Genomic DNA, 20263 nt, shown 5'->3' on the forward strand with positions numbered 1-20263 from the left:
TAAATTTGTCTAAATCTGTGTTAGTGAGCACTTCTCCTTTGTCCTTTGCTGAGATAATCCATCCACCTCACAGGTGTGGCAGATCAAGATGCTGATTTGACAGCAGGATTATTGCACAGGTGTGACTTAGGCTGGCCACAATAAAAGGCCACTCTAAAATGTGCACTTTTACTGTATTGGGTGGTCCAGGGGGGTCAGAAAACCAGTCAGTATTTGGTGTGACCACCATTTTCCTCGCACAGTCAAAACTTGTGACATCTGTGGTATTGTGCTGTGTGATAAAACTGCACATTTTGGAGTGGCCTTTTATTGTGGCCAGCCTAAGGCACACCTGTGCAAAAATCATTCTGTCTAATCAGCATCTTGATATGCCACACCTGTGAGGTGGATGGATTATCTCAGCAAAGAAGAAATGTTCACTAACACAAATTTAGACAGATTTGTGAACAATATTTGAGAGAAATAAACCTTGTGGGTACACAGAAAAAGTTTTAGATCTTTGAGTTCAGCTCATGAAAAATGGGAGCAAAAACAAAAGTGGTGCGTTTATATTTTTGTTCAGTGTATATATGACAGTTCTGTGATTGCCAGTGGAATACAGTTCCACTCATGTGCAGCTTTATCGTCACATATAGTAGTGGAAAAAATTCTTAGACCTTCAAAAGTCATCAAAAACAATGGTTATGCAATCCAGTACTAACTCCTGTGTGTATCATGTGACTATAACAGACAGAAAAGAAAACATGGAATGCCTAAAAGCACTGTTTTTGGCAGTACAATGCTGTAGATAGTGATGGAAGAACTGAAGTGATTTTGGTCCGCAGACTTGGAATGAGATTGAGAGCTCCACAAACGAGTCTGCATCCCTGTCCATATTTAAAAAGCAAGTAAAACAAAAACTGCTTTTGAAATATGTTTGATTTAAGCCTGTGTCATTGTATTTCTGCCTCATGTGTTTGATGTGCTGATGTGTTGATACTGTCTACATTCTATTCTGTCTGTATTTATGGAATTACCTTAGGTTGTTTTAGAGCAAGGGTTCGGTTTGAGCTTAGGTAGGAATAGAGATCGTCTTCATAATCAATTGTACTGTTTCCTTTATGTCTTGGGCCCCTGTTTATAAGCTATGGATAGCTTCTGGGGTTACGCTTTTTTAAAAAATCATATCTTACTGGAAATTATAAATACAAGTTGCATACGTATTTTAAATAATTTGTAAATAAACATGTGAACTGAGCTAGTTATTATCAAGAAAACCATGGAAAATGCCTAGATATCAGCTCTGAAGTTAAACTCTTATGAGCTATTTTTGTTGTTATCATTATATTTGTCCAAATAAATGTACCTTTAGTTGTACCAGGCATTAAAATGAACAAGAAATTGAAGAAAACAAGGGGTGGTCTAATATTTTTTTGTATTTTAAACTTTGTTGCATAAAGTAGAAATAGAAGAAGTGCTCAGACCATGCCTCTGTTTTGGTTTTTAGGGGTTAATGTGTGAGTCCTTGTTCTGCTGTATTTGCTGGAAATGCGATGTGTGAGTCGGAACGGCGCTGCTTGTTGTGCGACGTTCCCCTGTTGCCGCGCTATGGGCTCTGTGCGATAACTTGTGCTGAGACCTGCAGACTAATCAGCCAAACGCTGAAGCTGTTTTTCACTGACTTCATCTTCCCACATCTGTGAGCTTACATTAACTTCAAGGTATTTTTGGATTTAAGGACTGTTTGTGTTTGTGCAGTTTGTGCAAACGCATGCCAAATACAGAACAACCTATGGAGAACGAAAAAAAAAAGAAAGTAAATAGTGAGAGCTGGCATACAAAGCTTTAAAGCCTTCACACTGTTACTCATGTTATCAGCAAATGTTCTGCCAAATCCCCTTTTTATGCAAATACCCCAGTGCATTTTGTTCAACTGGTTTAATTTATTTAAAGCATACACTTGTATAAGTACCCATTTGTCCATGGAGCCTGTGACCTATATTTTGAATATTATATTATTCTGTTCTAGTGGACCGTTCATAGAGTTTATATTTACACATCCTGTACAGTTGAACTATATAAGATTTCTCACTTGTGTCGGTAAAACAGAAAAGTTCACACTTCTCATATTCAGTCAATGAACCAGATACAAAGAGCAGTGGTTGCACAAGAAACAGATTGAATAGGCATAAAAAAAAAAAAAACCCTGTGAAATAGAAAAATACAATGATACTTTCCTGTTATTTCACAGTGGTTATGTTCTAAAGCAGGGGTGTCAAACTCATTTTGGTTCAGGGGCCATATTTAGTCCCAAATTGATCTCAAGCGGGCCAGACCCAGTAAAATAAGGACTTAATATCCTATAAATAAGGACAAATCCAAGTTTTCTTTTTTGTTTTAGTACAAAAAAACCCCCAATTAAATTATGAAAATATTTACATTTTACAAAAAAGATGTGAAAAACCTGAAAAAAACAGATTTTATTTGAAAAATTAGTGCAATTTTAACAATTTTATGCCTCGACTTATTACACTGGGTTACAAAAAAATGTTTTATGCAAGTTGTCTAGGTTTTTTCAACTGAATTAGGACCATTTTGCACCGCTAAATCCAAAAATGACATCTGTTTTTCTCAATCAGGTCAGGTTTTTTTGCTCATTTGATTTTGAAAAATTTGATCTTCTCACAAAATATAATAATTAATACCAAAATAAGACTGGTAAGCACACTTTATGAAACTTGTGACTTGATTCCTGTTAGGTACAATGGTGTATTCACCGCAGATGTAGCAGAATACGTCAGGCTTATTTTTGCAAGATCTTTTAGTCGAAGCCATTTCATTCACCTGTAATATTAAAAAAAACAATCATAAATTGGCAAAAGTAAAATCTTCAGAACTCATTTATTGCAAGAAATATGAAAGAATTTTGTATCATATGATGTGAAAATGCCCATAAATGTAAGCAAAAATGTTAAAAAGCCAATATGTAGCATAGCTCAGAAAGTTGACCTGGTTGAGCAAAATGAATGTGATTTTTGGATTCAGCACACCAAAATGATCCTAAATCAGCTCAAAAAACTTAAACAATAAATTTGTTGTTGACCAGTGTTATTTATACATGTACATTACACGCAATGTTACATAAACATTTGGTAACAGGCAGAATATTGTTAAAATTTTGGAGTTTGGAACTAAAATTTGAACAATTTCTACAATATTACATCTCTAATTATTATTATTAACACAACTATAGGCCACAGTGGATCCATAAATGCACAAAACATTTAGTAACAGGCAGAATATTGTTAAAATTGCACATTTCAGGTTGTTCATCTTCGTTTTTATTTATGTATTTGTCGAGGCCCAAAACGGAATCTGGCCCGATTCAGAATCGGGCCGGTCCAGAATGGAATTCTATTCTAAGCCGGCCTAGAATGGAATCCTGCTGCTATAATGTTATTTTTATACCATGTTTAATGCAAATGATCCATAATTCCATAATTTGTCATAATTTTACATTTTCAGTCTTACATACCTTGAGTAACTATTGTCAATTTCAGTCGATTTCACTGTACCATATATTGGTGGGGAGTACCACTAGGTTCTATTTGTAAATAAAGTGTATTATAGTTTACAATTTAAATGTTGTTTCATTTTTTTTTTCACAAATTAGCAAATTCCATGTATTGATTTTTGTAATAATTTAGATCATTTGCATTAAACATGGTATAAAAATAACATTATAGCAGCAGGATTCCATTCTAGGCCGACTTAGAATAGAATTCCATTCTGGGCCGGCCCGATTCTGAATCGGGCCAGATTCCGTTTTGGGCCTCGACATATTTATTTGCATTTAATTGTGAAAGAATAGTTTTGTAAATGTAAATATTTTCACAGTGTAATGTTAAATTTTTTCCACATCAAAGAAAATTTGTCGTTGTCATTATTTATGGGTTATTGTGTTGTTATTTTTACTGGAGATCACATTGGTCTGTATGTGGAACCTGAACCAGAATGATTTTGACAACCTGGACTGTTGCACTTTCATCCCGCGGACCGCTATGGAACCTTGGGCGGGCCAGATTTGGCCCCCGGGCCGCATGTTTGACACCTGTGCTGTAGGAGGTTGATGTGGTTCATGTTTGTCAGTGAAACAGAAATGAGACAATCATGAACGTGTGCTGCATTTCCAAAACCGTCTGCACACAGTAAACAAAGGTTATCAAGCAACTAAAGTAAGTTTTGGGTTCGGGTGCAGAGTTGCGACTTGTTAAACTTTAAAGTATCTGCCGTCGTGCCCTTTTTGATGGAACAGGAAGTAGAAAAATAAATAAATAAAATCGCTGTGCTTTTTCAACCTGCAGCCTCTTGATCTTTGTGGGTTGGAAGTAGAAAGTAATCTGTGTTCACTTGATGATTGGTACTTGATGTCACATCCTCATGATCTGAACTCAAACGCTCTGAACGTACATTTGTTAGAAAAAGATTGTGGATGCATTGACTTGTTGGATCTAAAGGAGGAGGCATGTGTCATCACCTTTTATATACGACTCCCTTCCTCCGTCTTGGCTAGATTTGATGTTATTTTGTAAAGTGCATATCCTGGGTTTGATGTGTGTTAGTTTAGACAGCCAGGGCTGAATTTCTTTCTTTTCGTACCTACCTGCTGACATGTTCTCTGGTAACTAATACCTCCCGTCATCAAAATTTCATTTCTTGGACTGCTGTGTTTGGTAAAACGTCAACGAGTCTGATATAGAGGATCCATTATGTCAGAACCCGAAGTTGTTGTTTTTTCTTTTTTTTTTATTGAGCAATGAACAATTGAAAAGTATATATATACATAATAGTATACATTAAAGTAGGATAAAAAAATTCACATTTCACAATATATTTTATATTTCAAATATATAGAAACAAATGTAAGTAAAAATAAATAAAATAAAATAAAAAAGCTCAAGGTATAAAATAGAAATTTTACACATTAAATAAGATTATATGTATTACAGTTTGTTTTTTTTTGTTTATTTGCTTTAGAATTTATAATGTTCTTTAACCCCCCGGTATCCCATCCAGTAAGGCCCTTATTAAGCACCAAGTGTGCCTTTTTGGCACACTTGTGGAATAATGTCACAAAATTTTTCATACAGTTTTTAATTCTTTTACACTTTTTTCTATTTCATCAAGTTGAGCTGTAAATAAAAATACCAAATACTTAATAATTGTCACATTTTTTAACCCTTTAAATGCTGTGTTTGTAATGTAAACAAACCATTTTTTGGATGCAAAAAACACACAAAAATATTTTTTTTCCAATATACTACATAAAAAGTGGATCACATATTAGATTTTTTTCATCCTGGCATATGTCAATGATTAACTCCAACATTGGTTAATTTACATTATTATTTTTGGCGCTAGGTCAAATGTTCAAAAATACTAGCATCTGTCACCAAGTGTGCCAAAAATGCACACCTATAAATCAAACTATTAAATATTATATATTGATTAATTTTTCTGCTCTAATTTGATGTTATTTTTGTAAATCAAGATCAGCCCTAATCATACATATTAAATGGAAGAAATAGTGCGTTTTGGGCACACTTGGCAGACAGATGCTAGTCTTGTAATTTTCTTTTGTTTACAATGTGCAAATTTTAGTTGGTGGCCAGAATTTTAAAGATCATGCAAAAATGAACAACTTTTGAATTCTAACCTTATTTAAATTGTGAAAAATAATTTGAAATTTTTTAACATGAAGTGCAAAGTGTGCCTAAAAGGCGCACCCGGATACCGGAGGGTTAAATTGTCTTAATAATTAGAAAAAAGGGCTTTAACCTTCTAAGACCCAGGAAATGTCAGTTAAGTACAAGCTTTTTTTGTTTTTTAATAAATAAGTACCTATATTGGAAACATGATGCAACAGTTTTTTCAGATGCAGTTTTTAAAATTTTTATGGAATGTCCTTTGTGGTGGACACTTTTCTTTTCTTTTCTTTTCTTTTCTTTTCTTTTCTTTTCTTTTTGTATAAAGTTGTGAAACTCTTGTCTACAAATGTGGACAGAAAACCCATAGGTGGATCTTTGGAGGTTAAAAACAATAATGTTTTGCAACGGATATGAAATTTGGCAAATATTACTAAAAGGTTGATAATCTATCTTTTTTCCTGGATTTATTTTATCAAATTGGGAAAGGCCAAAATAAAACATGCTGAAAGTTCAATTTACATGAGGGGTCAATTTTGGTGTTTATAAAATGGTTTAAATCAATCCAAAATACATGTGAGTAGGTGTAATCCCCAAAGTAAATGACATATTGTTTCCTCTACGTTGGTGCAAAAAGAACAGAGTGTCAAGATAGGTCTTTTGTCAGAACCCTAAGTCTCTAAAGTGTTTTTTTCTTTCTTTGTTTTTCCTTCAGATGCAACGTGGACAGCAAAGTATCACGAGTGGCGTGGCTCAATCGCACCACCATTCTATTTGCGGGAAATGAGAAGTGGTCTCTGGACCCCCGCGTCATCCTGCTGGAGAACACGGCGGTGACAGAGTACAGCATCAAGATCCAAAACGTCGACGTCCACGATGAGGGTCCGTACGTCTGCTCCATCCTCACCAACAAGAAGCCAAAATCCACAAAAGTGTTTCTCATCGTTCAAGGTAGGAACGCAGCCGTCTCTGTGGTAACGTCAATGATTGTGAAGATCACTGCTCGGTGTTAGCTTGTTTAGAGCTGCAGTTTTACATTTTTACCTCCGCCAAGTGTAACGGCGGAGGTAATGTTTTCATCGGGGTTTGTCTGTCTGTTTGTTTGTCTGTTAGCAAGATAACTCAAAAAGTTACGGACAGATTTTCATGAAATTTGTAGGAAATGTTGATACTGGCACAAAGAACGAATGATTAAATTTTGGCGGTGATCGGGGGGGGGGAGTGATCTGCCTTGGTGGAGGTCTGCGCTCTCTGAGTGCTTTTCTAGTCCTTGGAATTGTTTGTCTGCTGACTTAATGATGCTGCCTATCATTATGACGGTTCTGCGTCTTCACAACGTTTCTGTATGTTGGTTCAGAAGTGCTGTCAAGTATGGTTGTATTTCAGATAGTTTTAAGACATATATGGTTCTAATGGGACAGTGATAGTAGAAAAATATGACGGTCTTAAAAAATATGATGATTACTGTAGATCAGTGTTTCTCCTTTACATTAGCACGACCCTCCTAATGATCCCCCCCCCCCCAAAAAAAAAAAAAAAATTGTGCATGGGGGTGAGGGCAGGTAATAAAGTTGTCAGGGGGCGGTTATAGTGCTCTGTAACTAACTGTTGGGGGGGGGGGTCTGATCAAGCTCATATACGTTGCCTAAGGTGCCGTTAAGGGGGGGTAAACATGATAAATTCATGGGGCCCGTGCAGCAGTGGAGTGGGTCCAGAGAGTTAGAGGAATAGTAAGGCGTCTTCAGTTTCACGGACCCCCCCCCCCCCAAGCTCCGACAGATCATTTCCAGTGACTTTCTTGTAACAAGGGTCCAACATGATTATGTTTCAGGGAGCCCAGAATTGACATGGTAGGTCTTAAAGGTGTGGGAGACTTTTGTCACCAGTTTTTCATCAAATCTGTCAAACCCCAGTCATAGCCTTGTTGAGCCGCATTATGTAATAAATTCCCATTATGTAATAGAAGTTCAAACTGTAATAAGAATGTCATGTCATGTTGTAATAAAGCCGCATTATCTAATAAACGGACGCATTTTGTAATAAACTACGTCAGTGCATTATGTAGTAAATTTTTTCGCATTATGTAGTAAGTTATTACAATTTGAGAAGTTTATTACAAAATGCACTTGACACATTTTTATTTTCAGGAAAATGTCATGTGCTAAATTAATCTTTAAACTGTGTGGTTAAAGTTCTGATTACATTACCTGTAGCTGCTGTGACTAATTTCTTCTAAATTGCTCTGAAATTATATTAATTTGGATTGTTATTACATAATGAACCATGTTATTACATTTTTTAAATAAAAATGTGTCAAGTGCATTTTGTAATAAATTTCTCAAATTGTAATAATTTACTACATTATGTGAAAAAATTTACTATATAATGCGTTGACGTAGTTTATTACAAAATGCGTCAGTTTATTACATAATGTGGCTTTATTACAAGATGACGTGACATTCTTATTACATTTTGAACTTTTATTACAAAATGGGAATTTATTACATAATGCAGCTCAACATCCTCAGTATCACTAATCTGTAAGTCTTTCTGTGATTACTCACCTGAATCTCTTACATTACGGTGAACAATTTCAAAGTGCCATCCACCATAAACAAACCATATGTTTACAAATAGAGTCGGGAGGTAACTCAGGCATCTTTGGACTTGCGTCGCGATGTCCATTGTGGGAAACAGAGGTTCGCACAGCGGCAGCAGCAGTTACATCATATGATAATATATGGATGAAACAAACATGACGCGGAAACGGCAAAACGCGGAAATGGCTGGAGCTCCGCATCGTGTTTGTGTCAGCTGCTGCTGCCAGGCGGAGCTCCGCTTGCTCCGCTTGCTCCGCTTGCTCCGCTTGCTCCGCTTCTGCATTTCAGCCGTTTCTGTGTCGTGTTTGTTGCAGCCATATATTATCATATGGGGTCAGTGCCACTGCTGCTCCGTGAACCTCTGTTTCTCACAATGCACGTCGCAACAAAATTCCAAAGATGCCCGAGCTACCTCCTGACTCTGTTTGTAAACACATGGTTTGTTTATGGTGGATGTCACGTCGAAATTGTTCACTGTGATGCAAGAGATTCCGGTGAGTAATCACAGAAAGACTTACAGATTCATGATACTGAGGCTATGACTGGAATTTTACAAATTTGATGAAAAATTAGTGACGAAAGTCTCTTGCACCTTTAAGTTATTGTAAGGCAGTTGCCTATTTTGGTCAGTAGATGGCGCTGTTTTATTATTTCTGCCTTCAGGGAGTTTAGCGATTGTGGCCGTTTGTCCTTATAGGCCACCATATTTTAAGGTAGACAGCTGCACAAGCACCATTTCATGTTGATGTTTTTCTTGCTTGCTTGAAAGGTTAGCACAATGTGAATGTGTCTCTCCACTATAGTTTAATTATTAAGGTATTAAGAGTTGTAAAGTAATTCAGTATGAATGGTACGTGTGTTAAAACAAATATGAAAGGGTCTGATTAAGTTTGGGAACGTACAGTTGTCGTTAAATAGATTTTTTTATGCTTATGTCGGCCACGAGTGTGGCTAGTTTTTGAGTTGCATATGTGTTAGCTTCCCAGCGTCAGTCATCTGCGACTTAGTGGAAATATAGTGCTGCATTGTACATGTTACTGAGTTTTATGCAACATACTCTGATGTTGGAATGTTTTTCTTATTACTCAAAAGATGATGAAATGACTACTAATTTGATAGTAAATTAATTTAAGCAAAAAAAAGTCTCTGTTTTGAATGTCTGGGGTCGCCAGAAATGTGTGGTGTTAAAATGGGGTCAGGAGTCAAAAAAGGTTGGGAACCACTGGACTACATTGTACAAGTTTTTCTCGTGTGGGCTGGAGTTCGTTTGGAAGTTCTTCTTCTGTTCTCCTTTTTTGGGATTCACCAATCTCACTTCAGTGTGAAATTCCTGATAGATATTGATTTAGAGCGCAGGACACTGAAGAACGCCCTGCCCTAGTTTCATCCTGCTAAACTAGGACTGAAGTGTCAGCGCTGAACCTTTTGTTATCTTTTATGATGAAATCAATTTCCCTCCTACTTTCCTCCACAAACAATTAGCAGCACCACTTAGAGACTGCATTTAAGATCTAGATCATGTAGCTGCACTAAAGTGACATATAATTAATTACAATAAAGAGTTGCATTGGCTACTCTATGCTAAATCATTAAGAAAATACACCTCATGAATCACAACACTGTTACAAGCCCCCAAGTAAATGCTAGTGCCAGAATGTAAACAAGTACTTTTATAGTGGTAGTGTACTTAAACGCACCATATGTAGCATTTCTACATTAACCCATAAAGACCCAGTACTACTTTTGTGACAGTTCCGAAATACATTTTTCTTATATTTAACCTTTCTTAAGGGATTTATTCACCATTTATTAAAATATTACCCTCTGTATTTTACACTTTTCAGTGAAAATCAGGTGTTTTCCTATATTTAATTTTTTGATCATGTAAATAGTCATAAAAGCTCAGATAAAAGTTGAGGGTTGTTATATCAAAAACGTAGAAAAGGTGACTTTTTTCAGTAAAGATATCGCTCCATCCACTGTCATTGATCCAACTCCATGGGTTTTACTGGTAAATCAATGTTGTAGAAGATGACTGTGTTTCCACAGTAACTACGGAGCCCCTGATTGTCCAAATGGGTCATATCTGATGACCATGAAAAGATGAAAAACTGTATTTTACACCAATTATTTCCATGCATTGATAAGATTAATGGATCAACAGGTATTAAACAGTTTAGATCAATAGATCGTTTGTGTCACCGGTGGCAAATACTTTTCATGGTCATCAGATATGACACATTTGGATGTTCAAGGGCTCTGTAGTTACCGTGGAAACACTGTTATCGTCGACAACATTGATTCACTTGTAAAACCCATGGAGTTGGATCAATAATAGTTAATGGAGGCTTTTGTTTTTATATTTAGTTAATAATATTTTTGCAGCAAAAGTCACTTTTTCCCCATTTTTGTCTGATTTGATCTCATAACCTTTGAATTTACTCTGAGCTTTATTAAACATTGACATAATCAGTCAATTAATTATAGGAAAATACATGATTTATGCTGAAAAACCTTGATATAAAGAAGATAATATTAAAATATTGAGTTTGACAAATAACAGTGACAGTATTTTATGTTCAGTTAATGATATATTTTACTGAAAAAGTCACTTTTTCTTCAGTTTTCTCTGTTTTTGACATTAGAACCTTTAATTTTAATCTGAGCTTTTATGAACATCTACATGATCAGTAAATTAACGCTTTCATGCATGAATTATGAGAACATTAATCAAGATTTTTTTTTTTTTTCCAGAGTGCTTTTTATCCCTCTCTCAGCATGAAACAAACAAACAAACAAACAAAAAAAAATGCAATTGAATTTTTTTCATGAACCTATTTTTCATGGAGTCACAAAAATATCCACTCAAACACCCTGTGTTTAATTTTAGAAGCAAAGAAACATGTATTTATTGATATACTGTGTGAAAAGTATGAAATAAAAACAGGTTTAATGCAGCTAATCTGATGTTTTCTCACATTTTAACATACTCTAATACTAGTTTTTAATCACTTCATGGAGATAATATGCAAAAAAAACCTTTTTGTTTTGAAAAGCAAAAAATAATAATAATTGGCTTCTTTTTTTTTTTTTTTACACTCAAACATGTTATTGCAAATCAGGTTTATTAAGAACGGCAAAGTTACATTAATGGTATGAATTGCAGTGTATGGGATGATGCACAAGCGTCCACTGTGTTGGTTAATATGTCCACTGTAGTGACCAGTATGCATGAAAGGGTCAAATATAGGAAAATACCTGATATTTCACTTAAAAATGCAAAATAGAGGGGGTAATATTATAATAAATAGTGATAAATCACTTAAGAAAGAGAAAAATTCATTAAGGAACTGCCACAAAAGTACCACTGTGTCTTTATGGTTTAATAAATCCACATCCCTCCTATTGAAAGGTCAAATTACCAATCTCTGAGAAGGTGAAAATTTTGCCAACGCAGCTTGAACACTCGTCTGATGCTCGATAGCAGAATATTGTAAATGTAGTCGATGTGTTCTCATGCTTATTTAATGACGCTCCCACTTGAACTACAGTGTTGAAGCATGGTATCAGTGTAGAAAATGCCAGACCAATTAAGCAGAATCCCTGTCATGCTAATCCTGCAAAGTGTGCGATCATGAAAAAAAAAAGAAAAAAAAAAGAAAAAAAGAGACGGAGTATTTGCCGTTGGCTCCATCTAGCCCCTGGTAAAAACGAATGGGTCATTGTGGTTCATTACAGACTTTCGCAAAGTAACCACTGGTAATGTTACCGTTCCTCTTCTGTGTATGGAGCAAATTAGATCTCCTGAAAGGTTATTGGCTGGTGCCTCTGACATTTCAGCTTTTGTGACTTTCTCCAATCGTACAGTAATTGCACGTAATTATCATCTGCAGCCGTTTTCATCTCTTGTGATCATTTTGATTGAGACGTGCGCTGTGGCAGAAAGGACTAAATGATGAAATGACTACTAATTTGATCTAGTTGAGCTAGTGCTTTAGTTGAGGAACTCCATTTCGTTTTGATCTATACTTGTGCTCGACTGTATCCATTCATTCATTCATTCATTCATTCATTCATTTGCTGAATTGGTTCATCTTCTGGAGCAGGCGTGTCAGCTCATTTTAGTTCACATTCCTGAAGTGGGCCAGACCTGTAAAATAATAACAATGGGTTAAAAAAAAAGTCAAAATACATCAGGGGGGTCAAACTCATTTTAGTTCAGGGGCCACATTCAGCCTAATATGATATAAACTGGGCCGGACCGGTAAAATAATACAAATAATAGGATAACAACTTCTAAATAATGTCAGCTCCAAAGTTTTCTCTATGTTTTTGAGTGAAAAAGGTAAAATTCTGTAATGAAAATGTTTACACCTACGAACTGTATTTGAACATAACATGAACAAATATGAACCTGAAAATTCTTACAAAAAAATGTGCAGCGTTAACAATATTACGCGTTAATTTATCATTTATACATGTGCATCACAACTTACAGGTCACAGTGGATCTACAAATACACAAAACATTAAGTAGCAGATAGAATATTGTTAAAATTCCACATTTCAGACATTTTTGTAAAAGACCAGTCGGTAAATGTAACCATTTTTGTGTAATTTTACTTTTTTTTTACACTAAAACAAACAGGAATATTTGCAGTTTTCATTATTCATAGGTTATTCTGATAGTATTTTACCGGTGTGATCCACTTTAGATTGAATTGACCTAAAATGATTTTAACACCATTGATTGTTAATATCTTCAGTGTAATTTTTGCATTTCACAAATTCATTCCAGGGGCCGGACTGGACCCTTCGGAAGGCCGGTTTTGGCCCCCGGGCCGCATGTTTGACACCTGTGAATTACATTATAATATTGTTTATAAAGTTTCATTAAAAATGTGAATAACATGAACAATCTGAAATGTTTTAAGAAGTATAAATGTAATTTTAACAATATTATGCCTCAGTTTATCATGAACACATGTTCATCACAACGTACAGATCAGAAGTCGCTTTTTCATTGGACATCTGCGCAAAACTTTACCGATATTTACTAAATGTCGAAAAACAAGTGTGTAATGTTGGTTTTTCTATTAAATCACAAATGCGATGATTTGTTTATTTATTATTGCGAGATGAAACGAGAAGTCATTTCATGAACATGTCAACAAACGTAAATATGGTGTTGATTTACAGATATATTCATTATTATTAGCTATTACCCCTCTATCTCGTACCAAATTAAAAATTTATTCGGTTTCCAGGTGTGTCCACACATACCGTGCTATGTTTCTTTTAAAACCCTTCTTCTTCAATTGTAACGTCCATCAACATGTTTTTTTGGTTTTTTGAATTCAGGTGACTAGTTGTGGAAAAAGGTCTTTCCATTGCAGTTTTGCGTGAAATACCATTTGCGTTACGCCTGAAAAACCACCTCTTGCCAGTGCAAAAACTTTTAATTCAAAAACAAGAGTTTTGTATTTTTTTTTGTCCTTTTTTGTTTTGTTTTTTCTTCCTTCTTCTTCTTTCCTTCCTCTTTTCTCACTCTATCAATGCTGTTTATTTCTGAATGTGCATTTGTTGGGTTGTTTGGATATTAAAAATGAAGCATAATGTACCAATCGGGGGATTTCAAACCTGTACTATGATAAAGCTTCGAAATAAAAATATCTGAAACCGAAAAAAAAGAAGGAAAAATGAGAGTTTTGGCAAAATTATCGTTTTTCCATTACGCAAAGTTGTATGTGCAAGTTATATTTGCGCAATTTGAGGGTCAGTGGAAAAGTGCTGTGTACTGTGGATCTACAAATAGACAAAACATTTAGTAACAGGTAGAATATTGTTAAATTTGCTCTGACTTCCCTGTAGACATTTCATGTTTTTCATATTTTGTCAGATTATTCACATATTTTGTGAAAGGATAGTTTATAAATGCAAACATTTTGACGTGATTTAACTTTTTAATAGTAAAATAAAGTGAAAAATTTGGAATTGTAATTATTTTTAGGTTATTATGATAGTATTTTAGTGGTCAAATCCACTTTAGATCCTATTGGTCTGTATATGGAACCTGAACTTAGATGGTTTTAACATCCTTGATTGTTAATACCTTCAGTTTAATTTTTGCATTTCATAAATTCATCCCACGGGCTGACTGGAATGTTTGGTGGGATGGTTTTGGCCCATGTTCTGGATGGTCTGGGGGGATGCTAGAGACCTTCCCAGGTACAAACGAACCAAGGCGGTTTACCTTCGCGGGGTTTACATCACTACATCTCACATGCAAATATTGTACTTATTATTTCACTAAATTTGTCTGTTATAGTTGTTTTTCAGATGACAGTTTTTCTCAAAACATTTCATTTCCAAATATGTTTATTTCCAAGCTCTCTACAAGCTAAATAAACTTCTAAAAGCCACTGTTGGATGAGTTGGAAAATGCGTTATCAAAAAACCAAAACTAACTCATGAAAAGCAGATTTTATTCAGAGATATACGGCTCTCACAGGATAACAATACTAGAAATGTACGATGGATTACTGCAGATTAAACTACCAACAGTACATAAAGTAAACTCCAGTGATTAACTGCAATATACACCTTTATTAAGCAGTAAAATAAAAATAAAAACAATTAAGACTGATATTTAACTACAAAGTGTCTACTGTTATTTTCATTCTTCATGCACATAATACTGATACTATTTAAATGCAGCACTTTCAGTTATAGTCGAGTATTTTCACACTGTGGTATTAGTGTTGTTACTTTTCCATTACTGGTAAATGCTAATTGGACCCTGTGAGAAATGAGAAAAAGAATGAAAAATGTGGATCCACGATTATAATAATAACCCTAACACTAACTAACAGAATCTTTCAAGCAAGTTTAACGCGATATATATAATTTTTTACTTTTATGAAATTATAATTATCACTCAGTGTTTTTCACACTGTATAATTCATGATCATATCTCATTAACTCACAGCTGACTCCAAGAAGCATCAGGAGGAAATGGTTTGAAATTAAAAAATAGACAAAAAAAAAGTATATTCACTCAAAGACAAGGAAGCTCATTTCCAATTATGTTTCCCCTGGATTTTATCTGTCCTTTTTGCTGACCTCAAATAACCCAACCATCTGGATGCTGAGAACTCACTTCAAAGTGAAAGTCGGGGGGGTTTTCACGTAATGAGCGGGGCCGGGCTTCGATACGCCAACAGAAGACTGGCCGACTCTGTGTTGTCCGCACCAAAAGTAAAGGAGGCTGCCAGCGGTGGAAGGGTAATAGACCATGAGCCAGGTCCTTCCAATAATGTCTGTGTCAAGACTTTGGCGTTGTATGTCAAAGGGCAACAGGGCAGACAGTTATCTTCATCATCCCAGAATGCCTTGCACAGTGTCAGCCTGTGCAGTTATATCTAACATACAGTATGTATGGTGTCATTTTGGACACTTGTGTATTATTATTACCTCCGCCAAGAGGTATTGTGATCACTTTGCTTTGTTTGTTTGTTTGTTAGCAACTTTACGGGAAAACTATTACAACCATCTTTACTGAATTGTACCCACAGATAGGCCTAGGCCCTGGGACCAACCCATTAAATTTTGGGCCGAGTAGGTCAGAGTTCAAGGTCACAACAAGGTCACAAAATCTACAATTTTCCTATCTTTCATCATTGAGCAATTTTCGAAAATTCATAAAAAATTCAAAATGACTCCGATTAGCCTTCAATTTCATACACCCGTAGCTTATAACAATATCTTGTATCTGGCACAAAACTGTCCACATCCACTGTGGAATGTGGACTCTGTGGACATTTACATTTAACATTGAAAATCCCATTTACAACACATTTTTCATTTACATATGTTTCTATCTGGTTACCTCCACCAAGGAGGTTATGTTTTTGCCAGGGTTTGTTTGTTTGTTGGTTGGTTGGTTAGTAAGATAACTCAAAAAGTTATGGACGGATATTAATGAAATTTTCAGGAAATGTTGATACTGGCACAAGGAACAAATGATTAAATTTTGGTGGTGATCGGGGGGGTGGGGGGGGGGCAGATTTGTCTTGGCAGAGGTCTGCGCTCTCCGAGTGCTTTTCTAGTTATTATTATTATTATTATTATTATTATTATTATTATTATTATTATTATTATTATTTTCTGTAGTTCTTTAACCTATAAAGACCCAAATCACCACTGGCAACCAAAACAATCTACAGATCTAAAACATTTAATCGCTGTTGATCCACTTATCCTATTAATACATGTAAAATAATTGGTGTAAAATACAGTTTATCATCAGATATGACCCATTGGGACGTTCAGAGGCTCCGTAGTTACCGTGTAAACACTGTCATCTTCTACAACATTGATTCACCAGTAAAACCAATGGAGTTGGACCAATGACAGTGAATGGAGACACTTGTTTTACGTTCAGTTTAATGATATATTTTGTTTAAAAAGTAACGTTAGCCCTAACCCCCCCATTTGAAAATCTGCAGTAAAAAATTGCTGCTCTGATTTGGAATCAAACCCCGGCCTTCCCCATTACAGTCCAAAGCCCTACCCGTTGAGCTAAATCTCTGCTGGCTGACATATTTGCTATCTGATTGTCCTGGTACTTTTCGGGATGTGACGTTTAAATCTAAACTTCAAGGTTATTTAAGATTAAAGTTTACATTGTGTTGTGAAAATTCTAATTTCAAATTATTTTAATTTGGATTTATTGTTCCTGTACAAAGGTAAATACGTTTTCATCTTTATCTTGTTTTAACCTTATAAATCTTTATTTGATTTAAATGTGAATTAAACATATTGTTAAAGTGAGGTATTTTCTGTTAACTTTACAACATATACCTGAACTTCTACTCAATAAAAAGGCATTGGAAGAGCTAGCTGCTGTTTAATTTATTCAAATTCCTCCTCCATGGAAAAGTGGGCCAGTTTGGGTGTAAAACTCCTAGGCTGAAAAAGGGGCCCACCCATTATTCGACTCTCCTTATACAATAAGCAGGAGATAAGTCGCACGCATGAATCACACTCGTGCTGCTTTGATTAATCGCTGTGAAGCAAACCAGTAATGTGATCAATCAATCAGTCACTTCTTAAGCTGGAACAGACAGATCACCATCAATCTCATTTTAATTAGTTATTGGATAGGATTTAAACAATCTCCTTGCTCATTTAGTGTGTGGTCATTACTCCGCAATGCACATCTAATACTTAAAAACCCTTATATTATCCTTATAGTGTTAATATAGTTCCTGTCTGCCATAAAGAAACTCTAGAAAACTCCATGTCCTGGTGATAACACACTAAACCTGGCAACTGTTTATGTTTCCACTCATGTTACGTACAAAACATCCAAGACTTTACTAGGTCTTCTTTGAGGCTATCAACAGTTACACAACCACAACTTTTCAACTTTAATCCAGTCATTTTCTACTGACATTAGATACGCTGAGGTCAACATTTTCATTTCTGATGGTATTCTAGCTTTTGAAGAGCCAGGTTGTCATGCATGTTTTGCTAAAGTTGACTGTTTTACCAAGTCATAAGCTAACAGTTAACATTAGCTCAGCCATGTACCCCACACAGATGGTTCGAGCCCCTCGCTCTGCCATGGTTTTCCCACTTTTGTCCAAATATGGTCACTTCCAGTGCCAAAAAGCCAACAGTGTGACCGCCAAATTTGTATACTACAGGTTTTCAAACAGGTCTTCGGGGCCATGTTACCACACATGGTAGATACAAGCCAACCAGAGCTTTTCTATGGGGCCATAAATAGTCTGAAGAATTTGTTTGTTTGTTTTATTTCGAATATCAACATTTAAAACCAAAAACAAGAAAGAACATTAAAAAAAAAATTGAAAAGGAGTGGAATGGAGTTCTACTTATATACCCCCTTACCCTATCTTCTTTTTACTGAACCTAAAGTCTAATGTCAGTTCCCAAAAGTAATTTATAGAGCACTCATAGAAATACTCTGAAATTCAAAATGTCACCCTTAATGTGTTATTAGAGGACGTAGTAAGACTTTTCACTTTTTTTTTCCCCACATTTTTTTATTGTGATTTAGAAAATCAGGGTCAATTAACCCTTTATACATTAATTATTAGAACCTTTGTTGAGATCTTTTCATGAGTGTTTTTATTCCTCATTAGGCATGAAAAAACAATGCAATTGAGTTTTGTTTTTGTTTTTTTCATGGATTTACAAAAATGTCCACATGGCTACACCATGCATTTTATTCTTGAAGCAAAAAAACATATATTTAAAACCCAATATCAGAAAGTGATATGAAAACAATGAAATAAAAACATTTTTATGCTGCTAATCAGATGTTTTCTCACATTTTAACATATTCCAATAGTAGTTATGACTCATTTGATTGATCGATTTAATTGATTCATGTATTTATTTCGAATATGAATGTCAAAACAGAAGAAAATAAATAAACAAAACACTTAAACATAAGACGTAAGACATATAAAACATATCCAAAAAGGAGTGAGAAGAAGCATAACTTATAAACTCTGACCCCTTCTTCTTAAATAATTAACAGTAATAATCTTCCTAGTTCATGGAGATAATATGCAAAAAAAAAAAAAAAAAAAACACCCAAAACTGTTAATTGCAATCTAACAATTAACAATTGATTTAGACTCAAATCAGATTTATCAAGAACAGGAAAGTTACATTAATGGTATGAATGTCATTGTATTGGATGGTGCATAAGTGTCCACAGTGTCAGCTGATTATGCAACTAAAACTACAAAACCTGTGAATATACAAGAGAACAGCTGTAGAAGAACTGTCCACTGGAGTGAACACTATGCGTGAAAGGGTTAAGTTACCATATTTGGTTCCTTGCCCATATATTGCAAAAAAAGAAAAAAAAATCCAAGAATATATTTTTAAAAATACAAAAAAAAGGCATGTAAGGTGAAAAGAACATGTATTTTAGAACATTAGACCAACATAAGTGCTGATCCACACACCTGTGTTTGCACATATCAGAATCAGAGATCTGAATATCTCATATTATTTATTCTTCACACTATTTTATCCCACGATATTTGTCTTTCATGTCATTTGCACTACTTACATTCTATGTTTTGCAAATATCTTAGTTTGCAATACTTTTTTTTTTTTAAATTTTTTAATGTAAATATCTGTGCCTTTTACTGATATTTGTTGTTGTTTTACTGCACAGGTGTCAAACATGCGGCCCGGGGGCCAAATCCAACCCGCCAAAGGGTCCAGTCCGGCCTTTCGGATGAATCTGTGAAATGCAAAAATTAGAAGATATTAACAATCCTTTTAGTTCAGGTTCCACATTCAGACCAGTTCAATCTCAAGTGGGCAGGATTCAGTAAAATACTACCATAATAACATATAAATAATGACAAATCCAAATGTTTCTCTTTGTAAATGTAAATATTTTCATGTATATACACTAAAACAAAAAATCTGAATAACCTGAACAAATATGAACAACCTGAAATGTCTTAAGAGAAGTAAGTACAATTTTAACTGTATTCTGCCTGTTACTCAATGTTTTGTGTGTTTGTCGATCCACTGTGATCTTTAAGTTATAATGTACATGTGTAAATGATAAACTAAGGCCAAATATTGTTAAAATTACACTTATTTTTTCAGTTTGTTCATGTTATTCACATCTTTTGAAAGGGTAGTTTGTAGATGTAAACCTGTTCATAATGTAAATTTACTTTTTTCACTCTAAAACATAGAGAAAAGTTTGGAGTTGACATTATTTATATATTATTATTATTATTATTATTATTATTATTATTATTATTGTTGTTGTTGTACTGGTTCGGCCTACTTCAGCTGAATGTGGCCCCTGAACTAAAATGAGTTTGACACCCCTGTTTTACTATAAAATCTTGCACTTAACCTGAGAGCTCTACCTCAGTTTCATTGTATTTGGTAAAATGACAATAAAGAGATT

General features: G+C 34.9%; 1 protein-coding gene across 2 annotated transcripts in view; it reads left to right on the plus strand.

Annotated features, from left to right (window-relative positions):
• opcml (opioid binding protein/cell adhesion molecule-like) overlaps window positions 1-20263 on the plus strand; it is a 1247413-nt gene that overhangs the window by 861668 nt on the left and 365482 nt on the right. For both annotated transcript variants that reach the window (XM_030154013.1, XM_030154014.1), the window contains one exon: window positions 6400-6635. In XM_030154013.1, coding sequence (XP_030009873.1) covers window positions 6400-6635 — 236 coding nt within the window. The remainder of the gene's footprint in view (window positions 1-6399; window positions 6636-20263) is intronic.

The sequence above is a fragment of the Sphaeramia orbicularis genome, chromosome 14 (genome assembly GCF_902148855.1).
Source record: "Sphaeramia orbicularis chromosome 14, fSphaOr1.1, whole genome shotgun sequence".
Lineage (NCBI taxonomy): Eukaryota > Metazoa > Chordata > Actinopteri > Kurtiformes > Apogonidae > Sphaeramia > Sphaeramia orbicularis.